The sequence below is a fragment of the Gymnoscopelus microlampas genome (genome assembly GCF_963454915.1).
Source record: "Gymnoscopelus microlampas genome assembly, chromosome: 7".
NCBI lineage: Eukaryota > Metazoa > Chordata > Actinopteri > Myctophiformes > Myctophidae > Gymnoscopelus > Gymnoscopelus microlampas.
In genome coordinates this window covers 46,102,466-46,123,154 of record NC_139944.1, presented here as the reverse complement: position 1 = coordinate 46,123,154, position 20,689 = coordinate 46,102,466, and the positions used below count along the sequence as shown (strand labels likewise).

General features: G+C 42.6%; 1 protein-coding gene across 1 annotated transcript in view; it reads right to left on the bottom strand.

Moving 5' to 3' along the window:
* Window positions 1–2,404: 2,404 nt before the first annotated feature.
* The window catches only part of cacna1da (calcium channel, voltage-dependent, L type, alpha 1D subunit, a), a gene marked incomplete at its 5' end in the record, with an annotated part of 92,713 nt that continues 74,428 nt past the window's right edge, over window positions 2,405–20,689 (bottom strand). The window contains 17 exons of the mRNA XM_084062040.1: window positions 2,405–3,782; window positions 4,349–4,666; window positions 5,367–5,470; window positions 5,829–5,977; window positions 6,867–6,995; window positions 8,780–8,806; window positions 9,933–10,354; window positions 11,695–11,811; window positions 13,715–13,851; window positions 16,222–16,323; window positions 16,539–16,641; window positions 17,117–17,213; window positions 17,337–17,464; window positions 17,780–17,933; window positions 18,838–18,929; window positions 19,513–19,578; window positions 19,978–20,106. Coding sequence (XP_083918166.1) covers window positions 3,477–3,782; window positions 4,349–4,666; window positions 5,367–5,470; window positions 5,829–5,977; window positions 6,867–6,995; window positions 8,780–8,806; window positions 9,933–10,354; window positions 11,695–11,811; window positions 13,715–13,851; window positions 16,222–16,323; window positions 16,539–16,641; window positions 17,117–17,213; window positions 17,337–17,464; window positions 17,780–17,933; window positions 18,838–18,929; window positions 19,513–19,578; window positions 19,978–20,106 — 2,580 coding nt within the window. The 3' untranslated portion in view covers window positions 2,405–3,476. The remainder of the gene's footprint in view (window positions 3,783–4,348; window positions 4,667–5,366; window positions 5,471–5,828; window positions 5,978–6,866; window positions 6,996–8,779; window positions 8,807–9,932; window positions 10,355–11,694; window positions 11,812–13,714; window positions 13,852–16,221; window positions 16,324–16,538; window positions 16,642–17,116; window positions 17,214–17,336; window positions 17,465–17,779; window positions 17,934–18,837; window positions 18,930–19,512; window positions 19,579–19,977; window positions 20,107–20,689) is intronic.

Below are 20,689 nucleotides of genomic sequence, written 5' to 3'. Positions count from 1 at the left end.
GAGTTCACTAAACCATACACAGTCACAAAAGGTACAAAATTGTCTCACCTTAATACACAAATGTTTAGAAAAAGGAGAAACAAAAGCACTATACAGTTACTTGTGCAAAGACAAACAGCTATGTGCTAATATTTAAATACCATTGGTATAGAGTGAACCAAATAATATTTTCTTCTTTCTTTTTTTCAGGAATTCCCTGACATGAGGTAAAAGTAAGTTGTTTTTTTATCTTTAGTTTAACACAACTTCTGAAAAATGTTTACAAAATAATGCATATCTTCAGTTCATCAGTACTGTATAAGGCCTGACCTATACTTAGTTGCACACCAGTGCCACACATAGAAAATAGCTGAGCTACAAGCTCACAACGTGTAGCACCGCAATGCATTGTGAGCTTGTAGATCAGCTATTTTCGATGCGCGACACGATGCACAACCCAAGTACAAATCAGACATAATTGCTACTATAATAGTACAATGTGCCTGTTATGTGCATTGGTCCTTTTATATGACAGCCATCAACAAAAAGGACAAGAACACATCAAACAACAATTCAAAGAGCCCTTTCAATGTGCACACAAAGCGGAAAACCTACATTTTCATGACAGTATTCGGTTGAATTAGAGTACAGTATGCACTCGACTACAAATCAAACACTCATGAACTACAGATCACATAGGTGTCTTAAGCCGAATTTATACTTGGACACACAACCGTGTCATTCAATAAGAATAACAGATATTCCCTTATTTTAGCTCCAAACCTTCGTCGGAGCGACACGGCCGGCTAGCAAAGTATAAATAAGTCCTTACCATAAACATCCTCTGTGCTAATTCAAACTCTCCAGGGTATAACGTTATTGCCTTAAAAAAAAGGCTATTTCAAGATTTTCTTTTCGTCCATTGTCATACATAAATAATTTATTGATCAGAAAACAAAAAGGATGTGATATTTCTTTATGCCTATAGCACGTGTTCAGGATTGGGTTTCACTCTGCCTATTATCCTCGATTCAAAAGTACAGTAAGAGGAAAAGTACAAAGCAAAACGAAAGACTGGTTTCAAGGGGCAGCATCACCCTATGTATATGCAGTTCAATCCTCTTATTAAAACTCTCTGACAAGACAAGTCGACACATTGATATGTTGTTCCCCGATGCTTAACGAGGTATACTTTATGCAGAAAACCAGACATAGGCTGAGAGAGAGAAGGGGTGGGGGGGACGGGGACGGGGGGACGTTAGTATTGCTTATAGCCTCTCTCCAGCTGGGAGACACACCCACACAACTGCTATCTAGCCGCCTCCTATAGACCAGTGGTTCTCAACCTTTTCAGGCCGCGACCCCCCAAAATAATCATATTTGAACCGGGGACCCCCCCCCCCAAAAAAAAAAATCATATTTGAACTGGGGAATTGTAGGAGTTGAGGCATTACATTTAGTTTGACTCGGTTCCACAGATAAATATTGGGAAAATAGCCGATCTACAAGCTCACAACGCCTCGCTTTGTGAGGCGTTGTGAGCTTGTAGATTGGCTATTTGAATTATATTATTTGATAATTTGGCCAATGTTTGACCAGTTTTTATAGTATAGTTTGTTGATTTAAAAAAAAATGTCTTAAAAGTCCTTAAATTGTCACTTTACTGTCATCTGTGACCCCCCAAAAAAATAAATCCACGTGGGGACTTCCCCTGGGGGTCCCGAACCCACAGCTTGAGAACCACTGTCCTAGACCAACAGAGGCATCTCTCACCTGTAGACAAGAGTTGGATGTGTTACTGTACAAGCATCTAAATCACAGGCTCTGTTCCAAGCCCTCACACACACACACACACACACACACACACACACACACACACACACACACACACACACACACACACACACACACACACACACACACACACACACACACACACACACACACACACACACACACACACACACACACACACACACACACACACACACACACAATCATGAAGGCTATGGTGTGATTAGGAAGATTTAGTTCAAAGGGATGGATGAAATCACACCACGAACAACAACAACATAAGAGCACGTCCTGGAAAATCCCAACACAAACCAATAGATTATAGTCATTTATATCCCTGTTATTAACATCTATCTCTACCATTTCCTCCCCTCTTTCTTTTCAGCAGCAAAAGGCATTTCAGCAGGGACTGATGAAAACCATAGGTTTGACTTTGATATAAACTAATAAATAAAATAAATAAAAGCAGCATTGTTTATGCACTATGTATGCATTTCAAATCATTGTGCATGCCCTGCACAAAATATGCAAACACACGTGTTCGTCACATCGGTATAAAAGTTTTAGCACAGGATCCTGGAGGTTTTTCCCTTCCAAAATGCGCCTTTAAAGGGGGGCGTAACCTTATGCAACTGGTGTTGGTTTGGTGAAATAAGTAACACATACAGTAACTCCTCCTATGCCGATAAAATACATTTGCATATCTTGTGCAGTAGTGTTGTCACACAAGCATAACCTCTTAAAAATGCTATTTTCACAGGCAAATTAAAGGGTGCATATTAGCGGAAACAGAAAAGGCAAACAAAATATCATACCCAAATAAAATAAAAACAATTCTGCTTTTCATGGCATAATAAGGATTCACAAAGGGTCCATATTGCTGATCTTTTAAATGGTACACAATTACAAAATATAGAATTCTCTTTACAAAGATTTCATTTTTTATATGTTACAATTCATTTACAGCATGTCAACTATGAAATATTAACCAGGCTATTCTAAAATTAAAACAACCTGCCCCGCTAGTAGTGCATTTATCACAAATGCTTTTTGTCGCATCAAAAGTGTGTATCTCAAGTTGAATGATGCTATAAGTAGGACAGAGATTTCCTGCATAAAATGGTACGACCCTACTGGTGCTGTTCTCACGTTTTGAGTCATCTAAAGCAATCCTGTAATGGCCTGGGATTCAAGGTCTAATCACTAAGGAAGGGGGATGTATGCCTTTCTATGCTTGCATTGAAAACTTGCATGATATGCCGATCCTTAATAAAGTGACTGAGGTAATGACATCTTACATCTGATTGTCATCACCCTGATAGGCCCGTCCCTCCAGAAATCTCACACTTTTTTTGCCAATGTGTCCATCTCCTGTACCGACAGCAATGTCTCGATCTTCGATTATGGCTGCAGGCAGAACCAGTATGTCTCCTCCGAGTCGTGGCCTTTGACAGGAAGGTTATAGGACGGTTCATTGTGTGCAGCAGTGGTGGTACCTGGCTCTGCTTCCTTTCCCTGGCAGGTGGAGAGAAGATCAGTGGACGGACCTAATGTGTCTCTCTTCTAGGTGCCTTTTTTCTCTTCAATGTAAAAGGCACTTCTTTTGGTCAGAGCCAATCGATGCATTTGTTTTTTTGTTTTTTATTTCACTGAAGGTAGTCTTAAAAAGGTTCAAATTCCTAGAGTAGTTCCTCCAGCCGCTGCTATAAAGTTGTGATACATATCATCTCATCTGCCAGATCCTCCTCATAGGGAGCTCTGGCTGGAGTCTCAGGCTCCTCGTCGCTGTAGCTGACCACCGTGTCCTGCAGATCAAAGTCTCGTGCATTCACCACGGGGAACACGTTTACTCCGTTAGCGGTCGGCGGCACCCCTCCGTTGAGCAGGTGGCTGGCTGCGCTCTCCATCTCGTCAATCGTCATCTCACAGGCGTCCGCTATCTCATGCTTGGTGGCGGCGACAAACTTGGGGTCCTTGGCAAATCTTCCAAGCCCTTCTGATATCAACACCTGTTCGACAGCGTGAGGGAAAAAACAATAAAAATATGACCAAATGTGTTATGTGATAAGAATCAGAATTTATTTTTTACACCTTGCCCTTACATCATGTGTCAGTCAAAATTGAATGTTGTGGCACATCAAGGCTGTGCTAGAACTGTTGAGGAAGCATGTCAAGTCTTAAATATAAACCCACGACCAACTGAGATAATTGATTTAGTCTAAAAGTTTACTTTTGCTTAGTAGAGGTACTGTGTGCTACCAGTGTAATGACATTTTTGAGCAATTCCAGTCTGGATTAAGAGCCCTTCACAGTACAGAGACCGCCCTCATTAAGCTCACAACGTGTCGCATCGGGACGCGTTGTGAGCTTGTAGATCTGCTATTTTCAAACATTTTAGTACTTTTACTTTTGGTACTTTAAGTACATTTTGACACCAATACTTTTGTACTTTTACGCAAGCAAATTTAGAATTACAGACTTTTACTTGTAACAGGGTACTTCTACATTGCAGTATTGATGCTTTTACTTAAGTAAAATATTTGAGTACTTTTTCCACCACTGCCCCAAGACTCACCGCCTCCACCAGGCTGGTGGCGCTGCCTCTCTTCTGGTGGTACTGGTTCCGGTATTCGGGGGGAACCTGCAGGTGGACCGGCGAGTAGGTCCTCTGGGAGTACTCGGGGTCGTCCGTGTACCAGGAGCTCTTGCGTACCGACACCTGGCTGCTCCCGATGCTCTCCCTGTGGGGGCGGTCCACGCGGATCAGCGGGGTGTAGTACGGCGACTGCTCTTTACTGGCTGGAGTGGCGGGGGGCGTGGCCCAGGATCGGGTGGAGCGGGTGGGCGAGAGACGGTGGGCCCTGCTGGAGTCCAGGCCTGCTACGGCCATGACCTGACGGTGCACAAGACAAGTCATGAAATACAACATTTAACTCATGGCTGGCTCACAAGCTATTGGCCACATTCACCCAAATATGACAGTACGGTGACTTCAATTCAAGTGACTGAGAAACTGTGATGGAGTGATAACACACACACAAGTGCACAAGTCCAAACCTTGGTGTGTGTAAAGCAATATTAGTGCTTACATAGGAAGTACAATACACACTAAAATCTTCAGTGTTCATTTATTCATTTGGAGCTACAATCTGGAATTTAACACAGATGCGTTCCCGGTCTTAAATAAACAACATGCTCTGAAAATGCACGCAGCCCGCCCATCTCACCACTTAACAAGGCAGCCTTTAAGTGGTGAGATAGGCAGGCCGCATATACGCTTTGTAGACTTTCAGTGGGCCCTGGTCCAGAACAGTTTGGGGACCACTGGCGTAGGTAGTGTGTGTTACCTGGTGCTGCATGAGGTGCAGTGTGAGGCATAGTGTGTTACCTGGTGCTGCATGAGGTGCAGTGTGAGGCATAGTGTGTTACCTGGTGCTGCATGAGGTGCAGTGTGAGGCATAGTGTGTTACCTGGTGCTGCATGAGGTGCAGTGTGAGGCATAGTGTGTTACCTGGTGCTGCATGAGGTGCAGTGTGAGGCATAGTGTGTTACCTGGTGCTGCATGAGGTGCAGTGTGAGGCATAGTGTGTTACCTGGTGCTGCATGAGGTGCAGTGGCAGCGCAGTGCGCTGGTGAGGCAGGTCGTCCTGGCTGCTCTGCCTGCGCAGACACTCAAAGTAGGACGGCCTCCTGGGACCTGAACATGTGAGGGAGTGGATCAGTGAGGGAGACACATGCGGGGCAACATGGAGGCATGCAAAGGTGTGCGTACACACACACGCACACAAGATGTGCGTACACACACGCACACGCACACACACACACACACACACACACACACACACACACACACACACACACACACACACACACACACACACACACTGCAATGCACCACCAATACAGAAACTAGGTGAGTGGATGGAACAGAGTGGAAACTGAATGTCCTACTGTATGTCATTTTAAACAGTATGATTATTGTGTGCTTTGGGGGAAGTGGCACAGTTGGTGACACATTAAGAAGGGAACAACACTAGAAGGATGCCAAGGGATACCTTGTCCTTGAGGCGTGGCGGGAAGCCGCCGTCTCTTTGGTGACCGCCGCGAGTCGCGGTAGAGCGGCTGCTCGTCATCGTCATAGTAACTGTCTGGTAGGTGATGGTAGCCTTTGGGAGTCTCATACTCTGTGTCGCTGTTCTGGTACCTGTTGACATAACTTCTGGTGAGATTTGCTGGAAGGCAACACTTTGGGCACAAGAACCAACAAAAAGTGTAATCACGGGTCAACTTAGTACTTAAAGGAGTAGTTCACCTAAAAAAATACTTATTTTCTATCAATTACACGCCCCATGAAGCCTTGAATTCATTTTTTTTGTCACATTCCTGAGCCAATCATTTGATGACCAGCGGTCCCCGGTAAGAGACTCAATTGAGTCTGACCAGCCACCCCGTCATCAAATTATTGGCTCAGGAATGCGACAAAAAAAAGAAAATCTCCATTAATTCATGGCTTTGAGGTGGCACCTGCAGCAGCAGCTGCAGGTGCCACAGCACCCACAAAAAGAAACAGGGGTGACCGGGCCTTTGCGGCGGCTGCCCCCATGGGCTCTGGAATAATTTGCCCATACACATCAAAGCTGCCCAGTCGATAGCTATTTTTAAACTTTTATTAAAGGCATTCAGTGACAGCTGATGTAGCCCTATTTTTTCCCTTACTGGTTCTAATGTTTGTTTGTGCTTATTTCATTGTATGCTATTGTCTGTTTATATTGCATTGTTTCTTTTCTTTCTTCTTTTTTTTTTACCTGTACAGCACTTTTGTTGACCTGGTCACGTTAAATGTGCTATATAAATACACTTTAATTTAGTTTGATTTGAAGGCTTCATGGGGTGGGTAATTGATAGAAAATAAGTAATTCTTTGGGTGAACTACTCCTTTAAGTTTTTTTTTAAATGCAAGTGATCCAAAATCACATAAAAAATCTGCTGTTCTATTTCATTTTCAGTAAATAGTAAAATAGTGGTGATTGCCACTTTAGAAGTAGTAAAATGTTACATTTTGATGAATGGAATGTAAACACAGTAGCACCCACCTATCTCCTGACAGCATGCTGTCTTCCTCATAAAACTCCTCGCCGCTGTAGTATTCTCCAGAGTAGCGGTCCTCATCAAACTCCTCCTCCCTGCAGATGGTGGGGTGGCGGCTGTCTCCTCCGTGGGATCTGGTACAAGGTGAGGGGACAGGGATCAAAGGTCAGAGAGGCTCTGACCTGCAGGAGGGGGGTGCGGGGGGGGGGGGGCGGGGGGGCATGGGAAGAGGGCCATGCACTGCCATGCAGACGCAAGCCTCCAGGGGGCAGCGATGCAACTGAACACCTACTACTAAAAACCACCACAGCCTATAAAGACAACAGGCAGAAGTGTCAAGCTTTGCATTCCTACAAGCATCACTCCATGAGTCACTTATATAAATTAAGCATTAGAATGTTTAAACGTAGGTTTTTACAAACATTCTATACATTTGGACATCCGTGTCTTCCTCCCGAGCAAGCACTTTCACCACGTCCTGTGGTGGCGGTTCTCCCTCCTCACATGCATAAGGCAAGACTAGTCTTAGTGGTATGCTGGCCACTCACACATGAAGAAGCAAGGTGTTGTGCACACTTATAAAAAGGAGACAGTTGTGTATGAGAGGACCTGAAAGCGTACGCGACAAAAAGACTTTTGCACACAGTCCATACTTGCAGAATATTCTATTCTACTCTATTCTATTCTATTCCATGACAAATTGTCCAATTATGGTCTTAGAACATTGTATTTCTTCCAATATATTATTTAATTTGGCCGAACGGTTAACCGTCTGGGCACCTAGGCTGGTGATCCAGCTTAACAGCATGTCGCGAGTTCCTGTCAATCTACGGTCCTTATAAAATAAAGGCATAAAAGCCCCAAAAAATACATCTTTAAATATCTGATTTAATTCGGCCCGGACCGCTGGCGTAGCGGTCCGGTTGTCGCGGGTTCGGGTCCCGATCCCGACGGCCTTTGCTGCGTGTCACTCCCCATCTCTCTCCCCATTTACTGTCCTGGACTAAAAAGCCCAAAAAATAGATAGATATATTAAAAATATATGATTTAATTGCAATTATAGACAGTGTGCAGGATCAATACAATATTTAGATTCTAAGACCTTTTATCAGACAATGTGTCCGATGAAGGTCTTAGAACCCAAATGATGAATTTCCTCAAAATAAATGTTTGAGGACGCATAGTGTGCAAGAGTCTCTATTTATGCTTTGGCCACTCATAATCAACATTTTCTTGACTTTACTTTCAATTTAGTGAACACAAACAAGCACGTGATAGAGATGGGCATGACTGGCCAGCATGTTGCACGTACTATCACTGACGTAGCAGAGGATGTAGTCATTCAGTGTCCCAAAACCAAGTCAAAGTGAATCAATAAATACGGTATATACAAATACTATAGATTTGTACAGGGACGTGCACAGATAGACTCTAGGTGGTGCTAGAGCACCTGCCCTTTGCCCTCTTGACCAGAAGCGCCCTTTTGAAAAAAAAAAAAAAAAGTTTTTAGTTTACTCAGGGGTCTTCATCAGGGGGTCCGGGACCCCTAGGGGTCCGCCGATTCTTTATGTGATATGATTTTTCTTTTTACCATAACCACTCGAAACCTAGCATCCCTTCTCTGAGGAGAACTTTAGTCAAAAATAGCAGATCTACAAGCCCACAACGCCTCGCGCTGCGAGGCGTTGTGGGCTTGTAGATCGGCTATTTTTGGCAAAGAGGTATAGGTGTAGAGGGAAAAAAAGAGCAGACCAAAAGAGCAGACCAACAAAAAAAAGTATAATTTACTTGAGCACCTGCCCCTCAAAATGTCTGTGCACGCCACTGGATTTGTATATACCGAATTTATAGCGTATTTATACCCCCCCCCCCCCCCCACCACTGTACTGCTGGAGCCATACCTAGGAAAACAACATACCTAACATAGGTCTCATAGTAGCGCCTTCTGTCCAAGAGAGCAGAGAAGGATGGTTGAGAGAAAGCATTTTGGTTAGGCAGGAGAAAGGGGAGAGTGGAGAGAGAACAAGAGATAACAGGGTGGAGAAAGGATGACATACTGTATATATAGTATATTAGTATATATATATATATATACAGTATATATATATATATATATATATATATATATATATATATATATATATATATATATATATATATATATCATACAGTATATGAGGCATATACAAGCGTTCTCATATATATGCATGAGGGAGGAGAGAGCATGATAAAAGGTGTGGAAGAGCGTTGGGTGACAATTCAATTTTCACTAAGAAAGATTGGAAACCAGCTGGAAATCATTTCTTTTTGGTAAAGGTGACAGGAATGAAATTGTCCCCCAACTTCTTTTTTTTAACCCATTAAAACCCGGGTAAGCATCCATGTCATTTGGGATTTTTTTTTGCGTTGGAAAAAATAGCAGAAATACAAGCTCACAGCGCGTCAGGAGCGGTGTCTTTTATGCATTGTGCAATGAAGTGTTTAACCCATTCAAATCCGGGAACGCATCTGTGTCATTTTAAGATTTCTTTGGCTATTCAAAAATAGCAGATATGCAAGCTCATAGCGCTTGTAGATCGTTTTTGAATAGCCCAAAGTATAAAATAATGGTTAAAGTGGTTGCTTTCCCGGTCTTAAGGGGTTAAACTACAGGTCTGAGACAAGAAGAGCAGGTTTGATGAGGAGAAACTGGTTCCTGTTTAAAGTTGCCAAAAATTAATCTTAAAGGTTTAGTTCACCCCCAAATCCCCCTTTTTTTCTATCGATTACTCACCCCATGGAGACTTGAATTGGATATTTTTTTGTTTTTGTCGCATTCCTAAGCCAATCATTTGACACAAAGAGTCTCCTTTGTCTCTCCTACCGGAACCGCTGCCTACCAGTCCGCCGGTCATCAAATCATTGGCTCAGGAATGTGACAAAAAACAAAAACAACTCCATGAATCCAAGGCTTCATGGGGTGACTAATCGTTAGAAAAAAAGTATTTTTTTGGGTGAACTATCCCTTTAATCATTCCTTTAAAAAAATCGTGCTGCCATTAAATCTTTTTTTGGGTCATTAGTTCCATTACCTTTGCCCCTGTGGGGTCCTGGGCTTGTCGTAGTCATAGTAGGCTCCGCGGTGGCCACCTGGGACGCCATTCGGTGGGCCGCCATGATCGTAGTATCGATTGTGGCCCCCGCCCCCGTTGGGCAGGCTGGACATGTTGGCGTTGTTGAGGTTGATGTTGGTCGATTTCGGCGACTTGCCGTAGGAGGAGTTGTGGTTGCGGTTGTGGTGCTGGTGGTGCTGGTGATGGTGGTGGTTGTTGTCGTCGGGGTGGGACATGGCGTTGGCGCGGCACAGGCGCCCCACCGGCTCGTCCATGTCGTTGTAGTGCGGCGGCGGCTGCACCTGGAGGGGCCGCTGCGTGGCGTTGGTTTGGTGGCCGTTGGAGCGGCGGTGGCCGCCGTTCATCTGGTTGACGTGGTTGCCAAAGAGGCCGCCGTTACGCTGCAAACGGAACACTCGTGGTCAAACGTTTTAGAGTGGCCTCACCACACTCGACACAGCAGAGGAGGAGACGGTGCTTATTTGATGTTAAGCTTTCTTTTTCAGAAATTGTTATGGGCAAAAATAAGTTCAAAAGCTGGTTCAATGGCATATGGCATAAGGGGCCCTATTTTCGCCAGTGCCTTACCCATTATCCGTAAACTTCTTTGCCATTTTTTACTATTTTTTTAGTTCAACTAGCCGATCTACATCGACACATTGGGAGCTTGTAGATTGGCTATTTTAAAGATTTGAAAAATGTTTTTAAAAATAGTAAAAAATGGCAAAGAAGTTTAGGGATAATAGGTAAAGCACTGGCGGAAATAGGGCCCAAGGTGAATAAAATGAATGCAGACTTTTGTAGTTTGTTTGAACTACAATGGAGGAAACAAAACAGAAACAAAGAAATTCAAATGCACTAAATAAAGCTAAAATGCTGTTATATACAATTGTACTGTTATGTAGACTAGTGTGTTCACTCAGTGGCTGTGTACATTTTTATTTATATTTTTGTTTTCAAACAGTTTTTATGATGTTTTGCATAGTAGTGTGTATCTGTCTGTCATTAAATGTCTCTATGAATTGAGTAGGAACCCAATGGAAACAAGCAATAGGCTTTCTTGGGTTTTAAATCCTCTTAGCTGAACTTGTATTGAACTGTACTTTCCTGTGCTTTTTTTCTGCAAACTGCTAATAAAATATTCAATCAATCAATCAATCAATCAAAGTGTATTGTGCTGTTTTACGTTCCACTAATTTAGGCAAGGATGTCTGTCAAGACATAAATGTCTTTCTATACAGTATGTACATTACCAGACAGCAGCCATATTGGACAGAAATTGGGCCCCTTCCTTGCTTCCTTCACAGGTGTTACCAATGACACTAATGACGGCTCTGTTCCATTTAGTGTAGCACAGTGGTTCTCAAACCTTTTAATTTCAAGGACCCCCATAACTCTTAGAGTGTACAAATGGATTGACAAATTTGTACACTCTCAGAGTTACACCCTCTCAAGGAACCATGAGGGTCCCTGGACCACACTTTGAGACCCACTAGTATTTCTAGTGAGCCAACATGCACAATATCAGCACCCTGACTCTGTTTGACCAGAATGGAACAGAGCCTTCATTAGTATCATTGGTAACACCTGTGAAGGAAGTAAGAAGAGGCCCAATTTTTCTCCAAAATGGCTGCTGTGCATAGAGCCTATTGGGTTGCCCTCATATTCCCAGGTCAATAATTAACAAGCAAAAATATTCAACCGAGTATACCTCTCAGGCAGGTAAAATTGAATTAGTTACCCTATAAACCTCCTCGTCTTCCTCTGGAATAAAGTCTACTAGATCGTCATCTTGCAGATCACATGATATCGCTCGGCGAATTTCGGGGCCAATATCATGCAGCGTGCGAAGGCCAGCCTGCAACCACAACAAAAGCACTAAGGGGGGGGCTACGGCCAGGACCCTTCTCTGAGCCAGAGATTCCTTTTTGCATTACCAAAATGTAACATCATAGGCCTGATTTATGCGTCGCCGTATGACGAAGTCGCACGCTGAAAATAGCCGATCTACAAGTGCACACTTAGCCTTGGCATGGCCAGACTAATATCACTGTGTAGATATTAGTCTGGAATCTCTGTGTGGAACCTGTATTTCCAAGGGGCGAATTAAAAAAATGCCTCTGGTGATAAACCTGCCCCATATTTGCATACTGGGCCCTGATTGGTCCCTCACTACTCCGGAGGGAGTGAAATCCAATCACAACTGAGTGGCGCCAGACCAAATCTGCCGAGGGCAATTTTTTTGTTTTGTTGCAATGGCAGATTCGTCTGGTTTCCAGGCTAGTGCACACTAGCGCGTTGTTGGTGTGGCGCGTTGTTGCGCTTGCAGATCGGCTATTCCCGGCGTGCGACTCCCGTCGTACGACAGAGTACAAATTAAGCGATACAAATCACAAACACACATACAAGGACATTACACACAGCAGCACTTCTGCTGGAATATGCATCACCCCCTGACATTTACAATGCAGACCGTGACAGATGGGAGACACTGCGAGACAGACACATGTCCTCTCCTGAATGTCCTGCTGTGAATGTGTGTTATTATTGACTGAGCTGTACTGTATTATTGTAGCAGTATAACCTTTTTATTTTATCTTCTTTGTCGTGCACATATTTATTATTAAGTGTAGGCTAAAGCATTAGTGGGTTTAAAATGACCAATCTATTGGGTGGTCTGAGAAGCAGCTTAACAAGGTGATCAGATTTCCCCTATAGGCAGTGGTGGAAAAAGTACTCATTATGCAGAAGGTCCCAAGTTTTCAAATGTTAAAAAAAAAAAATGTTAAAGAAAATCTTTTGAAAATAGCAGATCTATTTTCAAATGGCCGAAATGTATACAGCGCTGAAGTGGGTAATGTATGTTTTGTAATAATCTAAAAAAAGGGAACTAATAACTATTTGCCTCTGAGATGTAGTGGAGTAGGAGTAAAAGTACTGAAAATTGGAAGTACTCCAGTAAAGTAAAAATTCCTCAAAATCTTACTTAAATACATTACTTGAGAAAATGTACTTAGTCACTTTCCACCACTGCCTATAGGTTTATGATGATAAGACACATATGCCTTGAGAGCCTAACAGAAGGGTAACGGAAACAAGGCGGGGTTCATGTGGACTTCATGAGCCAATGGGTGACATGCGATGCATGGAAATTCACATATTGTCGCTGTCGGGCAGAAACCTTGTACGTCCCACTCCTAAACCATTACTACTCAGGAAATTAAAGAAAAGAAGAATTCCAATGGATCCAATGTAGTTATGTTTAGTCACAAGCTCTAGCAGATCCAAAAGCTCACAACATTTTGCGATGCGATGCGTTGTGAGCTTATAGATCTGCTATTTTTAAACATAAAGAAGTTAAATATGGAGATACGAGGTTACCGCCCGACAGTGATGATATGATGACAACGATGAATGGACTCAGACAGTGACACACACTTAACATCATCAGTACCACACACTGTAAAACTCTGAGTGTTCATTTAGCTATAGTAGTTCACACACACTATAGGACCACGAATGAACGCACAGGAACAAAACAATACTGTACATTCATATCACTGAATGACCTGCTGAATTATAACACAAGTCACATCATTAGAAACATGTCTTCACACAGAACTTAGAACACAAAACCCCATTTTACATGATATATACATTACGTTTTCACACACAGATCCTAATGTTCTCTCATTATCTCTCTCTCTCACACACACACACACACACACACACACGCACACGCACGCGCGGCGAAGCCTCACCTGCAGGGCGATGGCCGTGTTGTTGTTTTGGGAGGAGGGCGCACCCACCAGGCCTTCCTCTTTACGTTTTTTGAATTTCCTGAAGTAGTCCTGTATCAGGAAGGTGGCATAGAACTTCCCCACGGTTACCTCATCATCTGAGTGAACAGACCACACAAATGCTTCCTGGGTCAGACTCAGCAGGACCACTACACAACGAACGAACGAACGGCACCCTGGGAGAGAGAGGTCCTTGCCCGCGACCTTTGACCTTCTTCGGGTACAGCACACTGGGACCAAACCTCATGATGTCACACAAGTACGTATAAGCACGTCTTACTGTATATATATATATATATATATTAGTCAATGGCGATGCGCTCGCCGGCATCGACCAGCCTTTAAAATAAATTCAAATCATATACATCCATCTTGATGGTGTATATACTGTACCTCAAATCAACGAGATCCTCGTCTGTAGTTCAAAGAGAACAGAGAACCAGATGTATGCTACTATTTAACACGTATTCAACAGACAGACAGTCGCTTTACGGTCACCGCTGTTTGCTGTTCTCTATCCCCAGTGATGGGCTAAAGATAGAGAAAACGGAACAAGCGGGGTCAAGTACAAAGTGCCAGTTAACAGGACTGCATTGCTTTTACATATCAAAAAGTATTTACGTTTTTGTTCTTAGCTGCTTTGATCCATGGCACAGCAACCGTTTAGGATCTACTCACAGACGACATATTTGCTGTTGGTCCATCTCTATACAGTTTATGTCTGACGATGCCATTTAACTTACTCCACTACTTTAGCACATGCAAGCAAGCAGAACTAAGCATACATGTCAGTAGGTTAGTTAGTAGGTTAGTGTTTCTGCTCGTGTTGACCGTCTGTATCTGTATGTAATCAGTACTGTATGTAATGGTGTTGTATATTGTTTTGTTTTGTGTGTGTGTGTGTGTGTGTGTGTGTGTGTGTGTGTGTGTGTGTGTGTGTGTGTGTGTGTCTGTGTCTGTGTGTCTGTGTGTGCGCGCGTGAGTGAGTGCATGTGTGTGCGTGCGTGTGTGTGTGTAGGATTTTCTTTCTTTAAAGGGAGCTTGTGAGTGTGTGAGAGAATCATTCTGAAGCAGGGGTCTGAGTCACTTATTATACGTAACAAGGACGCTGGGGACAGAGATCGGAGAGACAGAGGCAACGCTAGTTCCATGCCACCACCCTGAAACAGAACTGCTTCAGAATATTCTGAAGCACTTACGACTGTTTGGATACATAGATATATACAGAGAATGAAGGAGAAGCTGTGGGAGCTCAAGCATGTGAGAGAAGGACGCAGATTTAAGACAACAGAGAAAGAGGCAAAGAGAGATAGAGAGAGATACAGGAAGGGAGAGAGAGAGAGAGAGAGAGAGAGAGAGAGAGAGAGAGAGAGAGAGAGAGAGAGAGAGGAATAAAAAGAGAGAGATTAGTGGAAAAAGACATAGCATGCATTGGCACAGTGGTCTACAACAGTGTTTCTCAACATGGGGTCTGGCGACCTCCAGGGGTCCGTGAGGGGGGTTCCAGGGGTCTCCAGCAAAATGACTTACAGTTAGGAATCAAATGGAGCCTTATACATAGGCCTGTAACTCTCAGAGGTATATTTTACAGTGTAGATTGGGGTCCCAGATATGAAAAAAATATCAAATGGGGGGTCTGTCTCCAAATGCATGTCAAACTGGGGGCCCTTGAATTTAAAAAGGTTGAGAATCACTGGTTCTACAAAGGCCATGCAAGCCCAAAGCCTAAGTGATCTCCATCAGCATCCAGGACAGGGAGGACTGTAGATAAAACACACACATGGATGAGGACAACACTGCTGAGCAGAGCAGAAATGGCCGGAAACAGCTGTCATTTGTGTATGAGACAAGGTTATCATAGTTAACCAAAACTAAATAACAAAAACGATTAACTTACGTCAACTGAAAAAAGAAAAAGAAAACATAACTAACTGAAACTGTATTGTGTGTTCACAAAACTAACAAAAACGAACTGAAATGATAGACAAAATGCCCTTAGTTTTCGTTTATGTCAAATTATTTATAAGCTTAATATGTAATGTAACTGAATATTAACATTATCAAAAATAAAAACTAATAAAAACTAGCAAATCCGCTCTGGAAACTAATTGAAACTAACTGAATTAGAAAACAAAAAATTCGAAATGAACTAAAACGAAAAATCCACAACTATTATAACCTTGGTAAGAGAGTGGCTGAGAGTAGACTGTTTGACTGCATCCTATTATGAATGAGGATGAACACATGTATTTTGGGAGAGTAGCTACAAGCGAAGGGAGTCTCTCTCCTCTGCACAGTTTAAACATGGAAACGTGGGGAATGGAGAACGTAATAAGCCTGTGGTGTCATTTGGTGTACTGTAGGTTCCTCCAATGAAGTTTTATGTGTATAACGTATCGCTGGGGGGGGGCTTTCAGGCACATGGAACGATTTGCTCGGACAGACAGACACAGGCTGTATTCACTGACCACCAGCAGGGGGCACCACTTGGTCTAGCAGCTTCGTGCTGGTCCTCTTCCAGATTTTTTTGATGACTGCTCGGAGCTCCTCGTTGGCCTGCTCTAGATTACCTGCACCAAGAAAAACAACAACAACAACAACACCCTGAGAAACTAGCTCACAAATCAATGGCCCTTTAAGCCTGATTTATACTTAGTCGTACGACGGTGTCATCGAGAGTACAAATTAAGCATTTTACAATCCACAAGCTGTAATAACTGATAGCAGGGAACACTGAATTTTATGTTTGTGGGGCAGTGGTACAGTGCAGTAGTTTGTCACATACCGTCAGTTTTTATCTTCAGGGCCGTGCGCACCAATGCAAACAGAGTGGCATTGAACATGACCGTGCCGTCACTGTTGAGAGGCATGTTCATGGCAACCAGTCTCTGAAAGAAGAGGGTTCCGTCAGGTCGTAATATAGGATCCATTAAGACCGGGAACGCATCTGTGTCATTTTAAGATTTCTTTGGCTATTCAAAAATAGCAGATATACAAGCTCATGAGCTTGTAGTTCTGCACAAGTTTTCAAGATTTTCAAAAATAGCAGATCTAAATTACACAGATGTGTTCCCAGATTGAACTGAATGTGAAGAGGAGAGAAGAGAAGAGAAGAGAAGAGAAGAGAAGAGAAGAGAAGAGAAGAGAAGAGAAGAGAAGAGAAGAGAAGAGAAGAGAGAAGAGAAGAGAAGAGAAGAGAAGAGAAGAGAAGAGAAGAGAAGAGAAGAGAAGAGAAGAGAAGAGAAGAGAAGAGAAGAGAAGAGAAGAGAAGAGAGAAGAGAAGAGAAGAGAAGAGAAGAGAAGAGAAGAGAAGAGAAGAGAAGAGAAGAGAAGAGAAGAGAAGAGAAGAGAGGAGAAGAATACCTTGCAAGCCACTCTATGAGGACATAGTTTCCCAAAGCCAAGAGGAGGCTGTATACGGCGGAGCAGAGTGACAACATCCAGATGCTTAATTCTGCCCCTGTTATGAGATGAAAGCACAAAAATAAGAGTCACTTACCAACGCACTTATTGAAAACCGCCTGCTAGATGTAGATAATACAATAGATATAGATACAGTATAGACATACAATTAAGCACATACTTAGCCTCTGGGTCGTACTCTGACCAGATTCTCTTCAACTCGTCTAAGTGATGTGGGCCCAGAATGGACCAATCGCGCGTCAGATAGTCAAAGTTGTCCATGATGACGGCCACAAACAAATTGATGATCTGGAAGAAGCACAACAATAGACAAGGTTTAGTATACATAACTCTCAGAGTTATGGGGGTCCTTGAAAATAAAACGTTAGTGTCCTCGTGGACTCCTAACGTGCCATACACAGTGTCATAGTAAATCAGTGTCATACATATTCTGAAGAAAAACCTGGAGACTTGACATTCAGTAATTGGGTCTTATGATCAAAATAAGAACATTATAATGTTATGTAAAAAAAACATTTTTTTCCCGCCACATTTGTCTGTGTACGGACACATTGATGACCCCTGTACACTAACGCATGGTGCATTACACAAGGACGTTCGTACCAGGAAGGCGCAGAGCATGTAGAAACTGATGAAATAGATGATGGCAAATCCACTGCCACAGACGTGCTCTCCGGGCGACTCTGACTCCGGGTCGCACAGCTTCCCTGACACACACGCCAGCATGATCTCCTGCCAGGATTCCCCCGTTGCCGACCTAAAACAGTCATAGTCATTTAGTCATGGTCTTTTGAATAAAATGATGTTTCGTTTTAGTCATATTTTAGTCACCTGAAATGTTTTACTTTTAGTCTAGTTTTAGTCGTCTAAATCTACAGTTGATCCAGTGGACTAAATTTTCGCTTTAAATAGCCGATCTACTTGTAGATCAACTATTTTGCGGTCTGTGACACCCGCGTGCGACCATGATGACTTGTCTTAGTTCTACTGGATCTCTTCTCCACTAGTCCCTCCAAAACATTTTAGTCAAGTTTTTATTTGTTGACGAAATTGTCGGTATATTTAGTCATTTAGTTTTAGTCATCATAGCTTAGTTTTTATTTTGTTTTCGTAAGTGAAAAAAGACATTTTTCATCATAGTTTTAGTCGACAAGATCAACACTGCTCTGATCAATGTACCTGATGATTTTCAACCTTTTCTGGATCAGGGCCAACTTGAAAATCTCAAGTGTTCGCGGCCCACCCATCTGACCACTTAAAGGAGTAGTTCACGCAAAAAAAAAAACGTATTTTCTATCAGTTACACACGCCACGAAGCCTTGAATTCATGGATATTTTTTTTGTTTTTGTCACATTCCTGAGCCAATTATTGAAGGATTCATGGCGTGTGTAATTGATAGAAGTATATTTTTGGATGAATTACTCCTTTAAATTAAGAACAACATTAAGTTCACATTTATCGGTATCGCAATAATAAAAAATACCCCCCCCCCCCCCCCCAAAGAAATACCATGATTTTTTTGTATTTTATACCAATGAATCATCATTACATCATTACAATCTTAGTGTTTTGCCAATTAGCTGGGGGGCCCACTTGCAATATCCTCAAGGCCCACCAGTGGTCCCTGGCCCCCAGGTTGAGAACCAGTGCCTTTACGTACCTAAAGAGCAGCAGCACAGCCTGAGGAAAGGTCTGGAAGTTGTTGTTCCTGTTGATCTGCGTGCCGTCCACCATGGCTACCTTGCCAAACATCTGAAATGGAGTCATTGTCAGTAATTTGGGTAAATATAGCAAGAAAATGCCAAGTACAGTCAATTCCTCAGTTACAGTTTAGACCCACTAGTCCAGGGGTCTTCAACAGGGGGTCTTCTGGGTTACTATAGGGGGGCTGCCAAATCTTTGTGTAATTTGATATTTATTTTTACATTAACCTCTTGAACCCTAGCATCTCTTTTCTGAGGAGAACTTTAGCCAAAAATAGCAGATCTACAAGCTCACAACGCCTCGCTCGGAGCTTGTAGATCGGCAAAGACCTTATTATGTGGGCATGTATGTACTGTACAGTATGTGTGTATATTGCCATCCATTGGTTTTACTTACTTATTGTTGCTTTTATTATTGTTTTGTTTTTAAGTGTAGCCCTTTGGACATGATGATAAAATGGCGCTTATTAGATTTACCAAATTGTAAGACCAACACACCAAACAACATGGGTGCTCGCCCATGAAAATGACAACCGCATTAGCTGGAACACAGGATTTTTTACTGTGTGGTAGGACTGAATAGATAAGAAATGTGATGAAACAAGCAATTTCCAACAAGCTCAGTCACTGACCTGCATGCCAATAACGGCATAGATGAAGAACATCATGGCTATCAGCAGAGCCACATATGGTAGAGCCTGAAAATGAAGAACATGATTAATGAATCCCAAGCCTTGGGAGATTTCCCCCTTGAATCACTGAGCAGGTCAACAGCACTGCACCCCACTGTTGATTTCGTCGACTAAAGAAAACTGAAAATACTGAAAATAGCAGATATACAAGCTCACAACGTGTCGTGCTGCGACGCGTTGTGAGCTCGTAGATCAGCTACTTTCAGCATGCAACCAAGTGTAAAATCAGCCATTACGACGCCATCAAGGCCCAACAAAAAAGATTTTTGTCGACTAAATTAACTGTATATTTAGTCGACTGAAACTAGAAAAAACAAAAACATTTCAGATTACTAAAATATGACAAAACCTCAATGGAAATGTATTCAAAAGACTATGACTAAAACTAAATCAAAATTTGCTCACCTGGAAAGATTTGATGAAAGTCCACAGCAGGGTGCGAATGCCCTCCCCTCGACTCAGCAGCTTGACCAATCGCATGACTCGGAACAAACGGAAGAAGGTGATGGAGATGCGAGCACTGTCCTCTGTGTTCTGTTGGGGGTGAAAGCATGGTCAGAGAACGGGAGGGCAACGGCGAGTTCACTGCAGGGTACCTGGCGGTTGCTTTGCTGGATGATTGAGGCCTAACACAGATACATATGGGCTGGCAGCATCACTGCATCCTCAGCAACGCGGAGAGTCATCAACTTAGGTTACAATTTAACCCATTAAAACCCGGGAACGCATCTGTGTAACCACTTAAACCATTATTTTGTACTTTGGCTATTCAAAAATAGCAGATGTACAAGCTCATGAGCTTGTAGATCAGCTATTTTTGAAAAATGTGTGCAAATCTTTGAATATACATATTTTTTAAAGCAAACATTTGTAACTCAAATCTTTACTTCTGGGGGTCCTTGGGACAAATTATTTTGAGATGGGGATTGGCAGCCAAATGTATATAATTTTGGGTGATCTTGACATGAAAATGTTTGAGCACCACTGACATAGAAACATTGTTTAAAAAAAAAAACTGTTAGGATTTAGAAGACATTTTGTAGAATCGGAACCTCAGGCCTTAATGGGTTAAACGAAGCATAGCATTGCAAATTTGAACCGTTTTCAATCCTTTTTT